At 43.2% G+C, this 21734-nt stretch overlaps 1 protein-coding gene across 2 annotated transcripts in view; it reads right to left on the reverse strand.

The window, feature by feature from the left end:
- Positions 1–21734, reverse strand: part of FGD4 (FYVE, RhoGEF and PH domain containing 4) — a 165347-nt gene that overhangs the window by 15089 nt on the left and 128524 nt on the right. For both annotated transcript variants that reach the window (XM_021673787.2, XM_021673785.2), the window contains exons 11-14: positions 10159–10331; positions 5713–5743; positions 5103–5195; positions 4359–4484 (exon numbers count right to left, since the gene is read on the reverse strand). In XM_021673787.2, coding sequence (XP_021529462.2) covers positions 4359–4484; positions 5103–5195; positions 5713–5743; positions 10159–10331 — 423 coding nt within the window. The remainder of the gene's footprint in view (positions 1–4358; positions 4485–5102; positions 5196–5712; positions 5744–10158; positions 10332–21734) is intronic.

Genomic DNA, 21734 nt, shown 5'->3' on the forward strand with positions numbered 1-21734 from the left:
CTCACAATGAGAAGAGACCAATTAGAGCAGAAAGCAAGCCTCCAGGAACTAGAATTTAGTAGAAACAACAGATTTGGAACCCTTGAAATGTCTTCAGCTAGGCCGGGCACAGTGGCTCATGCCTGTGATCCCAGCACTTTGGGAGGTCGAGACGGGTGAGGTTGAAAGCTCAAAACCAGCCTGACCAACAGGGAGGAACCTTGTCTCTACTAAAAATACAAAATTAGCTGGGTGTGGTGGTGCATGCCTGTAATCCCAGCTACTTGGGAGGCTGAGGCAGGAGAATTGCTTGAACCTGGGAGGTAGAGGTTACAGTGAGCCGAGATCGCGCCATTGCACTTCAGCCTGGGCAACAAGAGCAAAAATATCGTCTTAAAAAATAAATAAATAAATAAATAAATGCCTTCAGCTACTGGCATTATTAGACACAAATGTGAAAATTACATAAGAAATGTTTGAAAATAAAGTGGCAAACAACAAAAACTATCAAAAATGATCGGGCAGATTTTGGAAGGAAAAAACTTTTGGAAATAATTAAAATAAATGAACAAAATGAACAAAACAAAAAATGGACAGCAGATTCACTACAACTGAAGAGCAAATGAACAAAACAGGAGATAGAGATGAATAAAATGCCAGAAAGAGACACAGAGATAGAAAAAACGAGAGAAATGGAAGATGGAATGAGGTGATCTTCTGTACACCTCATCTGAATCCCACAGGGAGAGAATAAGAGAAAAGAGAAATATATAACAGAAAGAACATATTATAACTTTTCTAAGGGTCCATTTCTGAATTATATAACGGAGAAAATAGAACCTTCACACAGGAGAATTGAGAAACTGTAAGAACAGTATAGGGCCGGGCGCTGTGGCTCACGCCTGTAATCCCAACACTTTGGGAAGCCGAGGTGGGTGGATCACAAGGTCAGGAGTTAGAGACCAGCCTGGCCAACATGGTGAAACCCTATTTCTACTAAAAGTACAAAAATTAGCTGGGCATGGTGGCGTGTGCCTGAGGCAGGAGAATTGCTTAAACCCATGGCGCAGAGGTTGCAGTGAGCAGAGATCGTGCCATTGCACTCCAGCCTGGGCGACAGAGCAAGCCTCTATCTCAAAAAAAAAAAAAAAAAAAGAATCAAACAAACAGTGTACAACACACTTCAAACAGCCCCTGGCACTCGTGCAGCATAAATCCTTTCCCCTTCATTTCACTTTGCTTCATTTTTCTATGTCAATTAATAGCACACTACCATTTATTCAGTCACCCAAATCTTAACATTAAAGTCATTCCTGACTACTTACTTCCTGTCTTCCTCAACTCTTTCTTCATTGAACCAATTCCCTTTAAAGCGTGATCAAATCTAAGCATCTTACCATGGCATCTCTGGCTCTCAATGACTGATTCCTACCTACGCCATTCCAGCCCCGTTTTCTGCCAGTCCCTGTCTTGCAGTGCTGACTTTAATACCAAGCAGTTTATGTCCACCAATACCTAACGTGTACCTTCAGTGTGAAGCATTGTTCCTTAGATTCTCAGGAAGCACCATCCTTTACGCTGCCAGGCCACCGAGGGAAACATGTGGGATCACAGCAATAGGTCTGGCTGCCCGCCCTTATCTCAAAGTCCAGCAGAACGCACTCCATGTCATGCCCACTTTCCTGTCTCTCAGGTCCCAGGAAAAGGCCCAGCTCTCTATTTTCTCAGTCTCATCGTCAAACATACTCCTCTGTACCTAATTTCTTTTTTTTTTTTGAGACAGAGTCTTGCACTGTTGCCTGAGCTGGAGTGCAATAGCACAATCTCAGCTCACTGCAACCTCCGCCTCCCGGGTTTAAGCGATTCTCCTGCCTCAGCCTCCCGACGAACTGGGATTACAGGTGCCCGCCACAACGCCTGGCTAATTTTTTTTAAGTAGAGACAGGGTTCCAGTATGTTGGCCAGGCCGGTCTCTAACTCCTGCTCTTGTGATCCACCCACCTCGGCCTTCCAAAGTGCTGGGATTACAGGTGTGAGCCACCACGCCTGGCCTCTGTACATAATTTAACCTAGTTCATCTCCTACTCTCCCCTCCATGCCCTTCCATTGGGCCCTTTGGAACTTTCACTCTAGAATCAACCTCTTCCATATCCTCAGGCTCTTTTCTCTAGCGGAGGTTTTTGTTTTTTTTCCCCACTCATTTCGCCTTGTGTCACCTCTGAGACCTCAGGGCTGAGAGCTAAGGCTTGTATTCCCTGACTCTTTTCTTGCTTCAAAAACCCCTGGCACCTCTGAGGCCCATTATTGTCTGGCTCCACACATCTCCCCTACTGAGTTAGCATCTCCCCATCATCTGCCCCACACCCATTCACTCAGGAATTTCTCACTAAAGGAACATAGTTCTCTGATCTACCCCAATGTCCATAGATTTCAACATTCACAAGACGAGCCCAGCTCTACCACCTTATATCCCTGTGGCCAGTGCTGTGCACTCCACCTTACTATCCAACCTCATGGTCACCCCCAGGACTGTGTCATCACCAGAGGGTGAACCATATCTGGCAGGCCAGATTCACATATCCCATTTTCTTCACCAACATCTCTCATATTTCTCATTCACTGACCCCAAGATGTCCACTACCACACATTTCTGAACGTATCGAAATCCTTCTGTCCACCGGCCCCACCACAATGAGAACATTAACCACCAGCCCTGCCTCCTAGCTTTCCCGCTCTTTGTATCTGATTGAGACTCCTCTTACTCATTATTAACTCTCGATGCAAATGCTTCCCTTCTCTTCCAGTGCTTTTCTCATTATACTTACTCTGGATAAACCCTGCTATCTGCCTTCTCTGGCCTGAGTTTCTATATCTTGTTAGAAAAAAATCACTGCCACTAAGCTGACTAGCGTCCCTTTAAATTTGTAACTGTAAACATCTAACAGGTAACCAAGTCCACCTTTGTTCCTCTACCAGGCTCACTTTTCTCCGCCCAGAGAAAACTTTCACACTTAGTCCTCTTTCTCCTCATCTCTTCCTTCCTTCAACTGATGATTCAACTATGTTCTTTTCAACTGCACTTTCCACTGATGATTCCGCTTTGTTCTTCAGTGAACATATAGATACTGGACCTAAACTCCCTCATTTCTCACCATCAGAAACAACAAAAAGGCCAACTCACCTACATTTGTACCCGTCTTCTTCTTTTTCCCTTCTGATATAATGGAGGAAGTTTTCCTCTCCCCATCAAAGCCAGAACTTCCACTTGTACTGTGGGTTCCATCTACTCTTGTTTCTCATAGAAACAAGTCGTTGTTTGGCCATTATTTATTTCTCTAACACTCCTCGTCTTTTTCATCACGCTCCAGCCTCATGAACAGACCAAGTTCCTTCCTACCTCAGGGTCTCTGCATATAGACTTTCACTGTCTGAAGTTTTTTCCCGTTTCTATTGATTATTAGCTCTTTCTCAACCTTTTTTTTATTTTTCTTTTTTGAGAAAGAGTTTCACTCTTATTGCCCAGGCTGCAGTGCAATGCTGCGATCTCGGCTCACTGTACCCTCCACCTCCCAGGTTCAAGAAATCCTCCTGCCTTAGCCTCTCAAGTAGCTGGGATTACAAGCACACGCCACTATGCCTGGCTAATTTTGTATTTTTAGTAGAGACGGGATTTTGGTCAGGCTGGTCTTGAACTCCTGACCTCAGGTAATCCGCCCACCTCGGCCTCCCAAAGTGCTGGGATTACAGGTGTGAACCACTGCGCCTGCCCCCTTTCTCAATCTTTTAAGCATCAACTTAAATACCAACCCCTTAGACAGGTCTTTTTTCCGAACTAAAATTGGTTCCAAATCTTCCTCTATTACTAATATTGTCCATTTTTAACTTTTCAACTGCCTTTTTATTCTATCTATAGTAATCTGAAATTCTTATTTGTCTGTCTTCTCCATTACAATGTAAGCTCTGTAAAGCCAGGGAACATTTTGTCTAACAGTTTTTCTCCAGGGCTCAGCACAGTGCTCTGCACATAGTTGGCACCAAAATAAATATATTGATTCAGTGATACATTGAAAGTTTTTGTGTGTCTGTGTGTGTGTGTGTGTGTCCCAAGTTGATGACTTTACATCACTTATATAGTTACTAGCAACCTTACTGATCAAGAAATCTCACTTACACATCCACACGCTCGGCAATGATGCCTCCTCCGCGTCAGTGCCTTGAAATTTACATCACTTATATAGTTACTAGCAACCTTACTGATCAAGAAATCTCACTTACACATCCACACGCTCGGCAGTGATGCCTCCTCCGCGTCAGTGCGTTGAAATTTACATCACTTATATAGTTACTAGCAACCTTAATGGTCAAGAAATCTCACTTACACATCCACACGCTCGGCAATGATGCCTCCTCCGCGTCAGTGCGTTGAAAGCTTCTTTACATTTCATACACATTGTCACTTCATTATCTCGAATCCATCTTGGGGCTCGTTTCCCTAGCTCAGCAGTCTAAAAAGGAAAGAAAGATTCAATTTTAATAGGAAAAAAACTACAATTCCCTTTTATTGTTATTATTTTTTGAAATAACTTTAACTACATTGCTCAAACCATGTCCTGAAACTCAAGGATAAAGTCGGTGTGGTGGCTCACACCTGTAATCCCAGCACTTTGGGAGGCCGAGGCGGGCGGATCACCTGAGGCCAGGAGTTCAAGACCAGCCTGGCCAACATGGTGAAACCCTCTCTCTACTAAAAATATAAAAATTAGCCAGGCATGGTGGCATGCACCTATAATCCCAGCTACTTGGGAGGCTAAGGCAGGAAAATCACTTGAACCTAGGAGGTGGAGGTTGTAGTGGGCCAAGATTGTGCCACTGCACTTCAGCTTGGGCGACAGAGCAAGCCTCCATCTTAAGAAAAAAAAAAAAAAAGAGTAAGAAAAATTCAAAGAAGATCAAGTAGAATGAAAGGGCACTCACTATTGTGTTCATCTAAGAATGAGATTCTGTCTAAACAGCCATTTCTGACATTGTAAAGGGAAAAGGTTGAAGAACAAAATGATTAGACAGATCTTCTGCAACCACAAAGATATAAAAGAGCTTGAAGTTAAGAATTTAATTCAACTCACAGAAACCTCTGAATGAATGTCATTATCCTTTGCAATTGCATTTCTGAAGGTTTCATGCCTTTGATGAAAAGCATCGATGGTTTCTTGAAGGGCCTGAAGTATAAGTCAAATTCAAAGCACACATTGAGTGTCTCATGTAAACCAATGACTATACTTTATCAAACAAATATCTATGATAGGAATCACTTTGAAAATTAAGTGAACCTATTTTAATGATGACTACATATTAAAATATACACAACAATATATGCACATTGGTGTACAGAGAGATGTTATTAAAAAACAAAAGTGAAAATAAGCTGGGCGCGGTGGCTCACACCTGTAATCCCAGCACTTTGGGAGACTTAGGCAGGCAGATTGCTCGAGCTCAGGAGTTCAACACCAGCCTGGGCAACACGGCAAAAAGTCGTCTCTATGAAATACACAAAAAAATTAACTAGACATGGTGGTGCGTGTCTATAGTCCCAGATACTCAGGAGGCTGAGATGCGAGGATTGCTTGAGCCCAGGCAGAGGCTGCAGTGAGACGTGATCGTGCCACTGCACTCCAGACTGGGTGAGAACGAGATCCTGTCTCAAAAAAAAAAAAAGAAAAGAAAAATGAGGCTTACTTTGATCCATTCTTCTTTGTCTTGCGCAGAACTAAAACAAAACAGAATTAAAGTGAATGCAAAGAACATTAATGATTATTTACACCTGGTAAATGAAACTATGCTTTCACGTTGTTCCAACTTTCTGGAAAATTCAGGGATGTTACGGAAGGAATTACAATAAAAATTAATCTCTGGCAATTGAACAAATGAAATTCTTCTTAAATAGGGATTCAGACTATCTGCTGACTTTGGTACACATAAAATGTGATGGGGTTAGTTAGGTTTAGCTTCCATTAATATACTGTCCTGACATGAAGTTTAATAACCATCATCTGGTTAGATCTATCAGGTGACTGTATATAGAGCATTATACTGAATATACAACAGCTAATCCTCCAGTTTTCTAAAACACATGAAGGCTACTAAAGGCTACTAGTCACAGCTCATCTTAGAACAGATAATAATTATCTTTGAACATCTAAAGTATCTCTGTAGTCTTAGGGAGCTATTTAACATTTCCTTTATAAAGAATTTAATTTTATTTTCCAGTTCTTAGGAGGCTTTAGACAATATCAAACCTAACCCATTTTAGATAAAGAAAAGCATATAAAAAATTTAAATGCCTGTAGGTAGGAAGGAAGTTTCACAGATTAATAGACCCCAGTGTTCAGAAAAAACATTTCCTTGACTGTAGTCAGGTTCCGCTTTTCCTATAAGCCAAACTTCATTTCCTCTTTCTTGCAGGTAGCTTACACTGCTGGCTGCTGTCACATAGCGCATTTGAAAAATCCATTTTAGTGGACTCTAAACTGGGTACAATCTCCAAACTGAAGAATTCTGAAGAGGCTCAGAGTGTGCTCTGTCTGTTTGCATGTCCCTGGTAGAGGGGCTTAGTTTCAGTTCCAGCCTGAAAGTCACCCGCCTGATTCCCACAGGTATGAAATATGCATGAGACTGGCTGGAGGCCTGTTTCTGTGTCACAATCTATCTTTCCAGCAAATTGATTATTGAACACCATGATGTGCCAGGAATGCTGCTGGAATCTGTGTCTGCCAAGTGGAAGCTTCTGATTATTGTTCAGCTGGGGCTTCAATCTTGCTTCTCAAAATTAAAAATTAAAAAATTAAAAAAACTTTCCCTACTGCTCCACCTGGCCCCACAGCCCTATGGCCCTGGAAGCACAGTTACCTGCCAGCTGCTTTTAGCCTTTCAAATGCAGAGACCCCGACAATTCCTTGTTGCTTTTTGTTTTAGGTAATTTCTTCTCTTTAGTTTACTTATTACTATAGTTTTATTTCCACTTAGCAATAGAAAACTATAATAGTATTCTGTATCTAAAATAGAATATGTTTTCTTTTTAAAAGTAGAAGAAGAAACACAAATGTACAAGTTCAGTCTTGAGACTGACTCATAACTTAGCAAGAAAAGTGAAATCTTTTTTCCCCAGTTAGCTTCAGAATCAAATACTCTTTAAGTATCTCAATCAAATACTCAAGCAAGTATCTCCAAATATATGCCCAATTTTTGATTCTACATACTTCCTCTGACACTCTGACTTTCCTGGAACTTCAGTGTTTGTCCCATTCTTAAAAAAGCATGATAGGCCGAGCACGGTGGCTCACGCCCGTAATCCCAGCACTTTGGGAGGCCGAGGCGAGCAAATCACTGGAGTTCGGGAGTTTGACACCAGCCTGGCCAACATGGTGTCATTCTCTACTAAAAACAAAAAATTAGCCGGGTATGGCGGCACGTGCCTGTAATCCCAGCTACTCTGGAAGGCTGAGGCAGGAGGATTGCTTGAATCCAGGAGGCAGAGGTTGCAATGAGCCAAGATCGTGCCATTGCACTCCAGCCTGAGCTACAAGAGTAAAACTTCATCTCAAAAAAAAAAAAAAAAAAAAAGAGAGAGCATGATAGATCATACCGAAATTAATCACTTAATTGGGATCTTCAAAATCACCATACAAACATAAATATAACTAGAGCAATGAGATTAGGTAATAAGAAATTTAAGACAGAACAACCATGTTTCTAACCCGAATTGGAAGGTATCCAGTACTGTGTGTTGGAAGGTTATAAAGTGATGACGGCCTGTACTTAAGAAAATTCCTCACCAATTAGCCCCATCTTGATGAGAAAATAGCCCAATTGGCTAACGAAGGACTGAAAGTATCCATTTAGGCAAACTAAGAAACCTCAGAAATATCTTCCCTGTGGTTAGACACATCTCTTGGATTTGCAGATTGGAAGTGTGCTGAAATTTCAGAGTCAGCAATGCCTTCATTCTTCGGCAATGAAAACTGATGATCAGAACTATTGATGAGGTTGGGCGCAGTGGCTCACGCCTGTAATCACAGCAGTTTGGGAGGCCAAGGCGGGTGGATTGCCTGAGGTCAGGATTGAGACTAGCCTGGCCAAAATGGCGAAACCCCGTCTCTTCTAAAAAATGAAAAAGTTAGCTGGGCTTGGTGACAGGCGCCTATAATCCCAGCTACTCAGGAGGCTGAGGCACGAGAATTGATTGAACCTGTGGTGTGGAGGTTGCAGTGAGCCAAGATCACATCACTGCACTCCAGCCTGGGCAAAAGAGTAAGACTGTGTCTCAAAAAAACCAAAAAACAAACTATTGATGAGTGTTCCCTGTTGCCAGGACCAGTATCTCAGTAAATCAACCACTGAGTGAGGACTCAGTCAAGAGCCTTCAGCATAGCATCAGATATTCTTCCCTTGGGTTTGAGGGGCTGGGACCCAAACCCACCATGAGGAGGTAGGAAAATCATGACATTCAAAGGCAAGTCTGAAATGCTACCTGCTCCGTAAGGAAAAGGAAGTTCAGTATATATTCTCTGTGGGAAATCAAAGAACTGGCTGTTTCTTCAAACTTTCCCAGCCTGCCACCTTCCATAACTATAAATTCACCAATTCTTGGACTCCCTAGGCACAGATTCCTGTTAAAATGATTTGTTCTCTTTTTAAAATCTGAAATTTAAGCTTTGGCAATTACTAAATATAAATATCCAGAATAAATTCATCTGAGCAGCCAGAAACATAAGCTAACGGTGGAAAGGATCAGAAGAACATTCTGAGTCTCCATGGATTCTGGGGTATTAACACCACTACAGCTAGGACTGGTCCTTCACCCTCTGCTCTGTGACCTTCTAAAGCATCCGAATTTTTACCAGGCTAGACATTTGAATAAATAGATGACTGTATTTTTTTTTCAGACAGATCTTGCTCTGTTGCCCAGGCTGGAGTGCAGTGGCGGGATCTCAGCTCACTGGACCTCTGCCTCCCGGGTTCAAACGATTCTCCTGCCTCAGCCTCCCAAGTAGCCGGGATCACAGGCGTCTACCACCATGCCTGGCTAATTTTTGAAGTTTTAGCAAAGACAGGGTTTTGCCATGTTGGCCAGGCTGTCTTGAACTCCTGATCTCAAATGATCCTCCCACTTCAGCCTCCTAAAGTGCTGGGATTACAAGCATGAACCACTGCGCCCAGCCTGGATGACTGTTTCTAAAGCAGGTATTTCAAAATCTGACAGCACTCTATATTCCAGAGGTTCATGCATGAGGTAGATACGATCAACTGCAGTGGTTCTCATGGGGTTTTTTATCCTTTAAAAAATGCTTATGGGCCAGGCATGGCAGCTCATGTCTGTAATCCCAGCACTTTGGGAGGCTGAGGCAGGCAGATCACCTGAGGTCAGGAGTTCAAGACCAGCCTGGCCAACGTGGTGAAACCCTGTCTCTACTAAAAATACAAAAATTATCTGGGGGTGGTGGGAGGCGACTGTAATCCCAGCTACTCAGGAGGCTAAAGTAGGAGAATTGCTTGAACCCAGGAGGCGGAGGTTGCAGAGAGCCAGATGGTGACATTGCATTCCAGTCTGGGCAACAAGAAAAAAAGAAAATGGTTATAGTTAGAGGAATCTTAGCCAGAACTCCAGCCCTTTCTCTGCCAATCAATAAAAATACAACAAGAGCCATACTTTCCAGAAGTCCCGGTTGCCAGAGGCCACCTGAGCCCCTAATGGCTCCCTTCGTGCATCCTGCACTACGGCGGGAGTTTTACCCTTACCACCCTGCCCCTTACCAACATTTCTTTCCATTCAAGTGCCACATAGCCCCTAAAATGTAGACTCTCTGAAGGACTCAGAGTTTAGCGTGGAATGATAAGCATCAATAAACATTTGTGGAGCAAAAGGAGGGCTGGAGGAAGGATTAGAGTTAATCACTTTACTCAGTGCTCACTGTCTAGAAACCACCGTCCTGGGCACTATGAAGGACGGAATCAAGAGAGAGGAGACATGACTCCTGCTTCTCAAGAGCTTACAGCTCTGCATTTACATCCAGCCAGATTCACAGATCTGCAGCATTCACTTAGGAAAAAGCTCCCGGAGCCACTCTATTCCAATGCCTCATTCTGATGCTTCGGGAAAGCGTGTGATAGAAATGGCTGCCTCACCTGGCCTGCAGTTCCAGTGTTCTCTCTTTCCCAGATACCTGGAAAGTATGTGGATATTCTTCATTCTGAGTCTCCACAATTTTCATTCCATCAATGCCAACCCTGGTTCGAACTGTGAATTTAGAGCCCACCAAGCTGAATCTGGGCACACAGTACAGCAACATGTTGTTGAACTGCAAAGGAGGAGAACACATGTCAGTAAAGGAAATCAAAAGGGGAAACCGAACAATTTAATTCCAAGTAATTTCTAGAGAACATAGTACTTCCGGCATGAGCAAAATTATTTACTAAGAGATTGAGGTTATATGTTGTATAAAAAATCATATTCTTACATTTTGAAAAATGTATTTCCCACTCATGGCTCAGACATATTTTATTGGTATTTATGTAAATCAATAATTTATACTACTGCACTAGGTAAATTAGTTCAATAAATTCACAACAAATTACTAAGGACCTTTGTTTGATATACCAGGAGCTTAAGTTCTTAACTTTGTAAGTTCTTAAACGCAAGAATTTCTCACTGATGTATCTTAGAAGGCAAATCTAATAGGTGCTAGAAGAAGCAAGCAATATTTAGCAATTGTTATTATATTTGAGGTAGGGTTTCACTCTGTCACCTAGGCTGCAGTGCAGTGGTGCAATCCGAGCTCACTGCAGTCTCTAACTCCTGTGTTCAAGCCATCCTTCTACCTCAGCCTTCTGAGTAGGTGGGACTATAGAAACACATCACCATGCCCAGCTAGTTTTTCTTAGTTGAGACGAACTCTTGCTATGTTGCCCAGGCCGGTCTTGAACTCCTGAACTCAAGCAATCCTCCTGCCTTGGCCTCCCAAAATGCTGCGATTACACAGGTGAGCCACCATGCCCGGCCTCAATTAAAAAATTTTTTTTGTAGACATAGGATCTAGCTATGTTGCTCAGGCTGGTCTTTTCTTTCCTTTAATTTAAAGAAAATGAATTTTTTTTTTTAAATTCTACTTTAGGTTCTGGGGTACACGTGCAGATCATGCAGGACTGTTGCATAGGTACATACATACAGGGCAAGGTGGTTTGCTGCCTCCATCCCCCTGTCACCTATATCCGGCATTTCTCCCCATGTTATCTCTCCCCAACCTCCCCACCCACCGCTCTCCCTCCCCTATTCCCCCAACAGGCCCCAGTGTGTGATGCTCTCCTCCCTGTGTCCATGTGTTCTCATTGTTCAACACCCACCTATGAGTGAGAACATGTGGTGTTTGATTTTCTGTTCTTTTGTCAGTTTGCTGAGAATGATGGTTTCCAGGTTCATCCATGTCCCTACAAAGCACATGAACTCATCCTTTTTTATGGCTACATAGTATGCCATGGTGTATATGTACCACATTTTCCCTGTCCAGTCTATCATCGATGGGCTTTAAGGACCAGCCTGGGCTACTGTTTACAATACAATAGCCCAGGCTGGTCTTTAACTCCTGGCCTCAAATGATACTCCCACCTCAGCCTCCTGAAATGTTGGGATTATAGTATGAGACACAGCACCTGGTCAGCAATTTAGAGTGTTTAATGTTAAGCTTTTAAAAAATAGCCAATGTATTAGTTCAAATCTCATTAGAACATGTTGGGTTTGGACATTAAATCCTACATAAAAAGCAAGCCACAGGACCAAGGTCTCTATCATCACACAGTACTCCTGAACAGTATTATGAATCCTTAAGTCTTGCATAGGAATTTACCACATATGAATTTTCTGAAAAGCCATCAGTTTTATTAGAGGTCTTTAAAGACAGAGTCTTATTCTTTACAAGATGTACTTTTAAAATGACATCATTTTGAAACTGAATCAAATTATGTACAGTCCCTAATTTCTAGTTAACAATTAACACCTCTTGCTGGCCAGGTGAGGTGGCTTACACCTGTAATCCCAGCACTTTGGGAGGTCCAGACGGGTGGATCACTTGAAGCCAGGAGTTCAAGACCAGCCTGGTCAAACGGTAAAACCCCATCTCTACAAAAAAATACAAAACTTGGCCAGGTGTGGCAGCGTGTGCATATGGTCCCAGCTACTCAGGAGGCTAAGGTGGGATCCCTTGAGCCAGGGAAGCAGAGGTTTCATGAACCAAGATCGCACCACTGTACTCCAGCCTAGGTGACAGAGTGGACTCCATCACAAAAAAGAAAAAAAAAAAGCAAGGGCTATTAATTGCATGAAAAATGGTATGTTAGAAGGCTGATACGATAGAAATTCACATTCAATGACTTTATGAAAGCATTTAATTCATTTCTGAATATGTTAAAACATGCAAAGAAACAAAACCTTAAATATTTGTGCTAATTTGAGGACAGATTCCTAAGAGAAGGTCTATACTTAACTTCTTTCTTCATATTTAGTGTTTCTCAAGTTTTTTCTAGGGTTACATATATTTTCTAAGACAAGAGCAATTAGAGAATAAAATTGTTTTAAAATGTACTGTCCCAATAGCATGTGGGCTAAACTCAACATGATTTTATTTTACTTGCTTCATCAAGATTTCTCAATTTACTAATTCTTCAAATTTTCTCTAAAATTTTACTTTCAGCTGAGTGCTATTATGCAGAGGCTCTGAAGCCAGACTAGATGCACTAAGCCTCCACTCTACCCCTTATGAGCTGTGTAAACCCTCATGCCTCAAGGTCATTCTCTGTAAAAGTCACAGCTTGCTGAGATTCAATGAAACAAATGTGAAATGTTTAGAACAGTGCTTTGCACAGACTAAGTGCTTAAATTCAACAAGTCTTCTCATTTTATTCTCCTTGGGACTTGAGTCAAGATCTGTCCTTCTAGGCCCTCTGTTCAGCTCCACATTGCTATGAAGACAAGGTCGATGGGTACGTAAAACCTTCCAACAAGTTTATGTGACGTTATGTAATAGTCATTCTGGAAGTTCGGTTCTCGCCAGTTGTTTTTGCATTTTGTAACTTCCTGTAGCCAGTGTTATACATTTTAGTTCCACGCTGGAGAATGTAGAAATAAATGATCACTAAATACATTATAGACATATCCCAAGATATAACCTGTATTCTGGAAAAAATAGACAGAGCCTTCTTTTTATCTTAAATAGAGATGGGGTCTTGCTATGCTGCCCAGGTTGGTCTTGAATTCCTGGGCTGAAGCGGTCCTCCGTCTCGGCCTCTCAAGGGATGTAGGCCTTTATCACTAACTATCTACTGTCATCTGAGTCTGGCAATGACACCCGCATTTTACATAGATTTTAGAGATCTGAAAAAAAGTTCCAAAAGGTTTTTATCACCATCCATATCCTAGTTTGATTAAGGCAACAGCTCGCTTGCTAAGTGTTCTCATTAACACTTCTTTCTCTCTTCTATGAAGGCTTTATCAGGAGGATATTTGTTTGAAGCTCTGAATGCTGCAGGAGCTACAGAGTCACCAGCACAAGGGATAGAGGTCACACATTCCAGCCACCAACAATAACCAAACTGTTCCCGCAAACGGAGTGACAAATGTAACGGTATAGCATACAATTTGTGAGTTATCCACTACTTGTCCTCAAGCCGGCTTTCTAAAGTTCAGCACTCACGCTGTTTTACAGAAACAAGTCCACGAATATGGAGGTTCTTCGCATTTGCCATTTGTAGTTCTGCTCATGACAGATTATCTAATAAATGTGTGTGCTTCTCCTTCTCGCCCATGCTTTCAGGACTACATTCCCTCCCTTATATTCTCCCTAAATGGACTTCACATTTGAAACTGTTTTTTTTTGAGACGGAATCTTACTTTGTCACCCAGGCTGGAGTGAAGTAGCACGATCTCGGCTCACTGCAACCTTTGCCTCCCAGGTTCAAGCGAGTCTCCTGCCTCAGCCTCCTAAGTAACTGGGACAACAGGCATGCACCACCATGCCTGGCTAATTTTTTTTATTTTTAGTAGGGTTGGGGTTTCACCATATTGGCCAGGCTGGTCTTGAACTCCTGACCTCATGATTCGCCTGCCTTGGGCTCCCAATGTGCTAGGATTACAGGCATGAGCCACCATGCTCTGCCCAATAATTCTATGTTAATCTTAAAGAGTTCTGATCACAATCTAATGCTAGTCAATAAATATCCTTTCCCTTTTTGCATAGGTGAAGGTGGGAGCTCTTGCAGAATATAAAACATTGCTTACAAAGATGATGAGGTCATATATAGGAAGAAACCAAGTAGCTAGTCTTGTTCCCTCCATGAACTTTGTGCTCGTAGCAAAAGCCACCACCGCCTTTCACAAATAATTACTTTCCTCTGGGTTTCCCTTGATACTGAAAAAAGAAGTTACAGTAACTATGGCATGAAGAACATTGACTTTCCCTTTGAGGGTAGGAGATTCCCTTTTATTTGAAGCCCATAGCTTAGAAGTAGTGATCAGTGAAGCAATCTCAGACTAGCGAGACAATTTCCAGGAGTCCTAGGTTGTGATAAAAACCACAAGCCTCAATATTATTAAAAACACAGGGAGGGTCCTCTTTCTTGATCTCTACTGTTCAAGTATTTTTATTTCAAGCTTCTAAAAATATATTTGACTGAAATAATTCAATTTCATTTTCTCATCAGTGACAATTTCAATTCATGTTTGTTTTCAAAGGTAATAGGATATTGGTGGAGAAAATTTCTAGTGCTTGCTCTGTGTTCAAAGATTAAATAAGTTAAGGGAAAAATAATCGGAATCAATCAAGTTACAAGGAAATAAGGAACAGAACAACTCCAAAGGGCCAAGGATAAAAAGTCTGGGGTTGTTTTGTGGGATAATTTGGTGATTTTATTTTTTTTTTAAACTTTCAGATGTCAGACAGTTTATTTCAACAGAGTACCTGCTACAGTTTGAATGTGTCCTATAAAAAGTATGTGTTGGAAACTGAATCCCTCACGCAGAAGTGTTGGGAGATTCGGCCTAATGGTAAGTGTTTGGGTCCTGAGGGCTCCACTAATCTATGAATTAATCCATGAATGGATTAATACAGATCAAAAAAGGGCTTGAGGCCATGAGTTGGATTTCTTGCTCTCTCTCTCATCATGCGATGCCTTCTGTATGTCACCAGGTGCCAGCCCCTCAATCTTGAACTTCCCAGCCTCCAGAACTGCAGAAAATAAATCCCTGCTCTTTATAAATTAGCCAGTCTCAGGTGTTCTGTGATAGCAACATGAAATGGCTTACATTAAACAGAATCCTACTTAACGTTAACTATGAAAAAGTATGGTGTGGAGGCAAGCAGATATGCAAACACATGAAGATCATTTAAAAGCAGATAGCAGATTCTAAATATAGTTTGGTTTTCTAGACAAATGTAATATCCCAAGGGTAGGAAAACAGAAAACTAGCCCTCATTACCCTTCCTGAGAGAAAAGAAAAGAAAAATGGTGCTTCTGAAGTTTCTACAAGTAAGAATAAGAGGCTCCATGGGAATAAACGTGCACTGGCAAGGCAGGATTCTGTGACAAGCACAGCAGTGGAGAGGCTGGAGGAAAAGCGCCAACATGACACTGGAAATGTTTCTAAGATGGTCTTCAAAGAATGAATGTGGCTTTCCTAAAATTCCTGCCATGTGACCCCATTCTCCTGGGAGGCAATGGCATGTTATATTTGATGGCCTAAAGTAACTGGAACGGGCAAGCGAGGTGCCTCACCTGTAATCCCAGCACTTTGGGAGGCTGAGGTGGGCGGATCACCTGAGGTCAGGAGTTCGAGACCAGCCTGGCCAACATGGTGAAAACCTGTCTCTACTAAAAATGCAAAAATTAGCCGGGTGTGGTGGCAGGCACCTGTAATCCCAGCTCCTTGGGAGGCTGAGGCAGAAGAATGGCTTGAACCCAGGAGGCGGAGGTTGCAGTGAGCTCAGATTGTGCCATTGCACTCCAGCCTGGGGAACAAGAGGGAGACTTTGTCTCAAAAAAATAAAGGTAACTGAAACCGGGTGGGTCTTTTCCTCAGTCACTGACTGCCACTTTTCCCAAGGTTCTTAGCCACCCATCCTCCAAAGAGCTGTTTAATTCAGCTCTGCATCAAGATAGTCAACATAAACCTCTTTCCAAAATAACTCCCAAATGTGAGAATTAAGCCCAGGCAGTTGGTTAGACCCAGAGCTCCAAGTTTAACTACAGAGGCTGTGCATTAATGAGGAAGAAGAGAAAGCACCTAAAAGGCAAAGACAGAGGAAAGACACTGACTCCTGGTTATGTTGCCTAGAACAGTGTATTAAGCATGTCTTTTTATTATGTATTTTTCATTTTGGGCATCTTAAGGCCTTTTTGACCCTGACAGGACTACCACTCCCAGGGTTACCCAATTCCTAGAGAGAGCAGCATGCCTATCATGTAGAAACCAACCAATTCAGAACCCACACCCGCAGTCACCTCCTGTATTGAACACTTACTCTCTGGGCCACTATTCTCCTGCCCTAATCACCTCAGGGCCAGGACAACAGCCCCTAAGCCCTAAAGAAATTATTCGAGCTAGCCAGTCCTCACCTGGGTGCTCTGTCTTGCCCATTCCTTCCTGCAAAAACCACAATAAAGGCTCTTGCCCACGTTTTCCGCATGCTCCTCTGCCTCCTGACTGATGCTGGTGCCTCCCCTCTGCCCTCTCAATTCATATACCACACCGCCGCCCCACCCTGATTTGCCTTTCCGATGGCAACCATCTGATCTTTTATCATAGACCTCTGAAGAGGGCTCTGAACCCTAACATGACACCTCTTTGTTTTCTATTTAGCTTTCTGTATTACCTCTGAAAGAAGTACTTCTGTTTAGCACAAATGAGAATTTTTATAATCTGGTAAAAATACACATTTTAAATTATGAAGATATTCATATGCCATAAAATTTACTTTTTTTTTTTTTTTTGAGACAGAGTCTCGCTCTGTTGCCCAGGCTGGAGTGCGTGGCACAAGCGATTCTCCTGCCTCAGCCTCCCGAGTAGCTGGGACTACAGGCCTGCGCCACCACGCCTGGCTGACCTTTTTTATTTTTAGTAGAGATGGGGTTTCACCATATTGGCCAGTGTGGTCTCAAACTCCTGACCTCAGCTGATCCACCCACCTTGGCCTCCCAAAGTGCTGGGATTACCGCATCTGGCCAATTTACTCTTTTAAAATGTATAAATCATGGTTTTTAGGATAGTTGTAAATTGGGCAACTGTTACCAATTCCAGAACATTTTATACTTCTGAAAGGAAACCTCACACCCATTTCCCATTCCCCACTAGTCTTAGGGAACCACTAATTACATCCTGTCTCTATGCATTTGCTCTTTGCATGTTTCCCATAAGTAGAACCATACTGTACGTGGTCTGCTGTAACAGGCACGTTTCACTTGACACAACATTTTAAGGTTAATCCATGTAGCATATGTAAGTTTTTATTCCTTTTTCTTGACATATAATATTTCATTGCATGAACATACCACATTTTGTTTACCAATTCAGTTGATGGACATTTAGGTCGTCTCAACTTTCTGGCTATTATGAATAATGCTGTTTTGGACAAACATGCAAGTTTTTGTGCAGACATGTGTTTTCAATTTTCTTGAGTTATACAAACTTGGAGTAGAACTGCTGGGTCATAAAACAACCAAATGTTATTTTAAAAACATGACTGATACAAAAAGACTTTTAAAAGTTTGTGGAGAAATGAAATTAAAAGATTTTATTTCAACCTAAGCTCTACCAAGTTCAATTCTGTAATCAATGATAGCAGCCATTCAGTCCATCCTAAAGAACTGAGGGTCCTGAGAATTTTTTTTTTTTTTGGTGGAGTCTCACTCTGTTGCCCAGGCTGGAGTGCAGTGGTGCAATCTCAGCTCACTGCAACCTCTGCGTCCCGGGTTCAAGCGATTCTCCTGCCTCAGCCTCCTGAGTGGCTGGGATTACAGGCGCATACCACCACACCTGGCTAATTTTGGTATTTTTAGTAGAGACGAGGTTGCACCATATTGGGTCAGGCTGGTCTTGAACTCCTGACCTTGTGATCTGCCTGCCTCACCTCCCTAAGTGCTGGGATTAGAAGTGTGAGCCACTGTGCCCAGCCCTGGGTCCTGAGAATTTTACCATGGCAATGCAGTAGTTTTTACACCATTAACTGAAGAAAAATGGGTGCCCTTTACAGATTCTTTAAGATACGAAACAAAAAGAAGAGGAGCCAAACCAGGACTGTCAGGTGTATGCCTGATCATTCTCTGTCAAAACTCAAAATGTTGCCCTTGCTTGATGAGAATAATGAGCAAGAACATTGTCGTGGTTTAGAAGGACTCTTTGGAGAGTTCCCCCGGGTGCTTTTCTGCTAAAATCTTTGGCTAGCTTTCTCAAAATAAGCAGATGTTATTGTTCTTTCGCCCTCAAGAAAATCAACAGGCATATTGCCTTGAGCATCCCAAAAAACCCTTGCCACGACCTTTGCTCCTGACTGGACCTCTTTCGTTTTGACTGGATCACTTGTACCTGTTGGTAACCACTGGTCTGACTGTGTTTTGTCTTCGGGATTGTACTGGGAAAGCCATGTTTCATCTCCTACTACAATTTGTTGTAGAAATGCTTTAGAAGCTTGACACCACTTATTTAAAATTTCCACCAAAAGTTCTGCTCTTCCTGCAGCTGATCTGGGTGCAACATTTTTGGCACCCATTGAGTGGAAAGTTGCTCAACTTTAACTTTTCAGTCAGAATTGTGCAAGATGAACCCAACTGAGATGTCTGTTATTGGCTACTGCTTCTGCTGTTAACCGTCAGTTCTCTTCAGAACGGGCAGGAGCAAGGTGGATTCTTTCCTAGTGAGAGGATGTGGATGGTCTGCTGCTGCAGGTTTCACCTTCAACAGTGTCTCATCCTTCTTAAAATCAGTTCCCCATTTGTAAACTGCTCATTTCTGCGTGGCATTGTCTCCATAAACTTTTCATGAAGCATCAATTATTTCACCATTTTTGCATCCAAGCTTCCCCATATGTTTGATGTTTGTTCTTGCTTCAATTTTAACCGAATTCATGTTGCTTTGACAGGGGCTCTTTTCAAACTTATTTATTTTATTTTATTTATTTATTTATTTAAAGATGGAGTCTTGCTCTGTCACTAGGCTGGAGTACAGTGACGCGATCTTGGCTCACTGCAACCTCTGGCTCCTGGGTTGAAACGATTCCCCTGCCTCAGCCTCCTGAGTAGCTGGGACTATAGGCGCGTACCATCACACCTGGCTAATTTTTTGTATTTTAGTAGAGAAGAGGTTTCACCATGTTGGCCAGGATGGTCTGGATCTCCTGACCTTGTGATCCACCCACCTTGGCCTCCCAAAGTGCTGAGATTACAGGCACGAGCCACTGTGCCCGGCCTTTTTTATTTATTTATTTTTCTGAGACAGGGTCTCGCTCTGTCACCCAGGCTGGGTAATATGACCATAGCTCACTGCAGCCTTGGAACTCTTTGGCTCAAGAGCTTCTCCTGCCTCAGCCTCTCAAGCAGCTAGGACTACAGGTGCATGCTACCACGCCCAGCTAATTTTTAAGCTTTTTGTAGAGACAGGGTGGTTTCTCTATGTTGCCCAGGTTGGTCTTGAACTCCTAAGCTCAAGGCATTTTCCTGTCTTGACTTTCCAAAGTCCTGGTATTACAGGTATGAGCCACTGTGCCAGGCCTCAAACTGATGTCTTAACCTTCTTAGTGCCTCAAACCAGATACTGTTCAGACATGTTGTAACAAGTTAGTACGGGTTTATTTTGTTGCAAAAAAGCTTTCAAATCCATGCATAGTTTTTTTCATAATATGCATTTTCCATGAACTTTTCAAGACTCCTTGTACTGAACACCCCTCTCTGCCTAACAATTAAGTTTTCCTTTCAATGGAGGCTGAAAACAGACATAGAAGCCTCTAGGCCCCCATGACAACTCACGCTATGTGGGGTGAGATGACTGCCTTGCAGCAGAAAAGTCAGACGTGAATAACATCCTAAGAATGTATTGTGTGCCATTCGCCAGGCAGCCTTTTCACCCATGTGTCAGTTTCTCTCATAACAATCAGAATGAAAGCTAATGTTTATTAAGCTTTGACAGGGGCTCTTTTCAAATTGATGTCTTTATTTATTTGTTATTATTATTATTTTTTGAGATAGAGTCTTGCTCTATCGCCAGGCTGGAGTGCAGTGGCGTGATCTTGGCTCACTGCAACCTCTGTCTCCTGGGTTCAAGCGATTCCCCTGCCTCAGCCTCCCGAGTAGCTGGGACTACAGGTGCATACATTACGCTCAGCTAAGGGGAGCAGCTCCAGGCACCAGCATGGGTGCCGGCTCCCTGCAAAGTTGTGACTGGACCAAGTGTATTGCAAGTGGCTTCCACTGCTGGCACTAGGGAAGGTGGTGGTGCCTGGAAGCTTGGAGATAGCAGGAAACAGAGCCCCAAACAGGGAGGGTGGTATAGCCCTGGCTCAGGGAGTTCCTAGGTCTGGGCTCCACGAAGGGCGGCAGCTCTTCTTCTCTCCTTCTCTCTTCTCTCCTCCTCTCTTCTCTCCTTCTCGTTGCCTACAACATGGTGAGTGGGGGCATGTTTCAGCCGTTTTTGTTACAGCTCTTTCAGTCCTGCCATTCAGTGGGTCCCGAGTTCTTATCTCACACCAGGAAGAATGAGGTATGTGGATAACTGGAGGGTAAGGTGAAGAGGTGGTTTATTGAGCGACAGCACAGCTCTCCAGAGACCTGAAGTGGATAGCTCCTTTCTGCAAGCAGGTTGTCCTGACATCTGCTCAGCTCTCAGCCGAGACCTACAGTGGGTAGCTCCTCTCCACAGGCAGGTCATCCCAACATCTGCCCGAGTCTGGCTGAGTCCAGGGTTTTTATTTGCTTCACAGGAGACGAAGTGCATGCCGATTGGTCTATGGGCAGCCATGGGCAGGCCTGGAAAATGCACCATGAGTTCTCACTCTGGTCCATGGAACTGGCAGCCCGGCCCCCAGGCTTCAGGCTGCCCCAGGGCTTCAGGTGGGCTGCACTGCAGACCTGCCTCTTTCCACCCAGGAGCCTGTCTGCCTCCAGCTGCCATCAACCTGCCATCCTCAATGCCCAGGCTGTTTGTGCCAAAAGGTGCCCACAGGCCCACACTGAGCCACCCTTAGCACCCCCTTGGCCTCCCTCCCGTGCTTGTTGGCACTCAAAGTCTGAAGGGGACTGAGGGCCACCAGGGGTCTGGCATATCAGCACTGTCCCAAGTGTGTGCACACCCTGCCAGTTTGCAATACCACCCAGGCTTGGCCCCAGCTTTGCTCTGAAATTGGGACAGGTATTGGGAGTGGGGAGAGGCTGGACAGTGGTAGCAGGCACTTTTGAGCCTGCAGGTGTACAGGAGGCTTCCTGGGCCCCTGAGAGTACAGGAACGCCTAGGTCAGCTGCTGCAGCTGAGTAGCTGCCCTGGCCATGCCTCCCTCACTGCAGCAACTGCTCCAGATGGGTCACTGCTGCCGGCCTTCCATACCGAGTATACAGAAAAATTACAAAAGATACGTTACTTAGAATACTTCCCTAAATGGAATCCAGGCATTGCTGACTAAGCCAGGTTAGATGTAATTGCTTTGGTGAATAAGGCAACATTCTACTTTTCCAAG

The sequence above is a fragment of the Aotus nancymaae genome, unplaced genomic scaffold, assembly GCF_030222135.1.
Source record: "Aotus nancymaae isolate 86718 unplaced genomic scaffold, 86718_ANA_hifiasm-v0.15.2.pri h1tg000092l, whole genome shotgun sequence".
NCBI classification, from domain to species: domain Eukaryota; kingdom Metazoa; phylum Chordata; class Mammalia; order Primates; family Aotidae; genus Aotus; species Aotus nancymaae.